At 36.7% G+C, this 2,500-nt stretch overlaps 1 protein-coding gene across 1 annotated transcript in view; it reads right to left on the reverse strand.

The window, feature by feature from the left end:
- Window positions 1–1,132: 1,132 nt before the first annotated feature.
- Window positions 1,133–2,500, reverse strand: part of LOC138859774 (sodium- and chloride-dependent glycine transporter 2-like) — a 7,873-nt gene continuing 6,505 nt past the window's right edge. Inside the window, exon 5 of the mRNA XM_070115910.1 lies at window positions 1,133–1,663. Coding sequence (XP_069972011.1) covers window positions 1,418–1,663 — 246 coding nt within the window. The 3' untranslated portion in view covers window positions 1,133–1,417. The remainder of the gene's footprint in view (window positions 1,664–2,500) is intronic.

Here is a 2,500-nt window from a genome sequence, read left to right on the forward strand (position 1 = left end):
AAAAAAAGAGAGAGAGAGAGAGAGAGAGAGAGAGAGAGAGAGAGAGAAACACGGTGTGTGGCCAGGACTGGTCACGAGAGAAGGTTTGGTCACGAGAGTCGTTGGATATTTCTCTCTCTCTCTCTCTCTCTCTCTCTCTCTCTCTCCTTCTGACAAGTGACCAGAGTATACAACGGAAAGCCAAAAACACCCTTTCTTTCCTAACACACTACCATCGTTAAAAGTTCACTTAAAATCTCGCCAGCAGCAGAGTTTCCCCATATTATTAACCTTCGAAAAATGACATTCATAATCCCACTTGCATTTCAGTGATTGTCATTATAGCAGTAGAACGTACAAGGAAATAATGTGACAGCAACGATAGTAATAATGTTAACAATAAAGTCAAGATTAACAATATCATTACAATTATCATGGTAACCATTTCCATCGTTATCATCTGTCCCATTACAGAAGTGGCACTTTTAATTTCTTATGAATTACATATCATCTCTCCATGTTGGGGGTAGGGTAAACATAAGTAAACCAATGTATGTAACATTAAGTAATTTATTGTACTTTATATTTCTTCATGTATACACATAGGTAACAATAACATTTATCAAGTGCTTTATATATATATATATATATATATATATATATATATATATATATATATATATATATATATATATATATATATATATATATATATATATATGCGAGTGTGTGTCTTTCTGTGTGCGTGTCTGTGAGTAATATATATTGATATCAAAGCAGTTTAACTACACAAAGCTTTGGTAGCTTTGTCCTCAGATAGCACAAACAATAACAGATTTCAACAGACAGAATTATCATGTAACATTACTGGGCATCCTGATAATAGCTGTAATAAGCTGAAACCCTGCAATGTATCTGTGATGTGTGCAATTGTTGCTGTTTCTTTAAGAGGGAGGAGTGTGTGCGTGTGCATCCAAGCGTGGAACTAAGATTTTGATGATAATGTTTTTTTTTCAATTATCTTTGGTGCATTTATTTTATTATCATTGTTATTATTTTTTCTTTTTTTTGACACGGTCGTGTGATTATTTTTTTTATATATTGTTTATTTTTTTCACAATAATGATTTGAATGTTGTTTTCCTTTAAATATGTGTGTTCGTACTAAGCACTCCCTCAGACAGATGAAAATGTGTTCTCGAAATCCTGCGTTTGCTAAGGTCTTCGCTCATGCACGCCCACGCCCCTCGTCAACAGCTGGGAACGCCAGGCTCTCATAACCCAAAGAAAAAAATGTAACATCTATAAAATCGAGGAAAAATTATAACACAACCGTGGATGAAAATGGACACAACCTTACTCCTTTTCTTCAGACTACCTCCATTACTTTTCTCTCTTTTTCCCCCTCTAGATAAGAAAAAAAAGGGAAAAATCAAGCCCTACACTTGACAAATCTTAACCTCCTCCGGCGTGAACGGCAACTGCTCAGTCCCTTCGTTTATAAGTCGTTCGCAAGGTTCTGCATTATCCACGTGCTTCAGTTGGTAACACTGATCCACCGGCGGCCCAGGGTGGAGGAGGCGGTGACGGAGCGGATTCCGGGAGCAATACTCCGCCCACAGGGTTCTGAACCTCTCCAGGCCCGGTCCCCAGTCGTCGGAGGGTCCCAGGCCGGTGGAGAGGCGCTGCGGGAGAGAAGAAGAGTGAGGTGGAGGAGGAGATGGGAGGATGTGAGAGAGAAGGCAGGAAGTTTATGCGGTAACAATGTAAATGTTTATGTATATGCTTGCATGTATGCATGATTATATATACAGGATGTACACACTAAAGAATTGTAAAGTAGGTGTTTATATACATATATATATATATATATATATATATATATATATATATATATATATATATATAAAATGTATACAGATTTTAGCAGCAGATAACTCAATTAATGTTTTTTTTTCTCTCCAGATTTAACCCATTGGCATTAATAATGGCAGCCAGACTAAAATCTGAACAAAGGAAATTCATTCAAAAATGCCAGTGGAAGCGTGAAAACGCGGTTGAAATGTAAAGACAGTTTAGGAGGGAGTTTCAAACCGATCTACCAACGCGGCTAACCATCACTCGGATTAGAGATAAGTTTGAGGCTCTCCCTTGCTTTGAGGGCGACGTGCGTGGTCCCCGGAACGCTTCCCGCGGACGTTCTGAAGTTTCATTGGCTTCAAACTTATCTAATTCGAGTGACAGTCAGTCGCGTTGGTGGATATATATATATATATATATATATATATATGTATATATCAGTGTATATGTATGTATTTGTATATATGTATATGTATATACATATATATTTATTTATACACGCACACACACATATTAAATATATATATATACATATATATATATATATATATATATATATATATATATATATATATATACGTATATATATATATATAAGCAGGACCGCTGGGGGGGGGGGGGTAGCCGGGGAAACGACCCCTGGGCTCGTAAAAAATACAGCA

The sequence above is a fragment of the Penaeus vannamei genome, chromosome 38, assembly GCF_042767895.1.
Source record: "Penaeus vannamei isolate JL-2024 chromosome 38, ASM4276789v1, whole genome shotgun sequence".
NCBI classification, from domain to species: domain Eukaryota; kingdom Metazoa; phylum Arthropoda; class Malacostraca; order Decapoda; family Penaeidae; genus Penaeus; species Penaeus vannamei.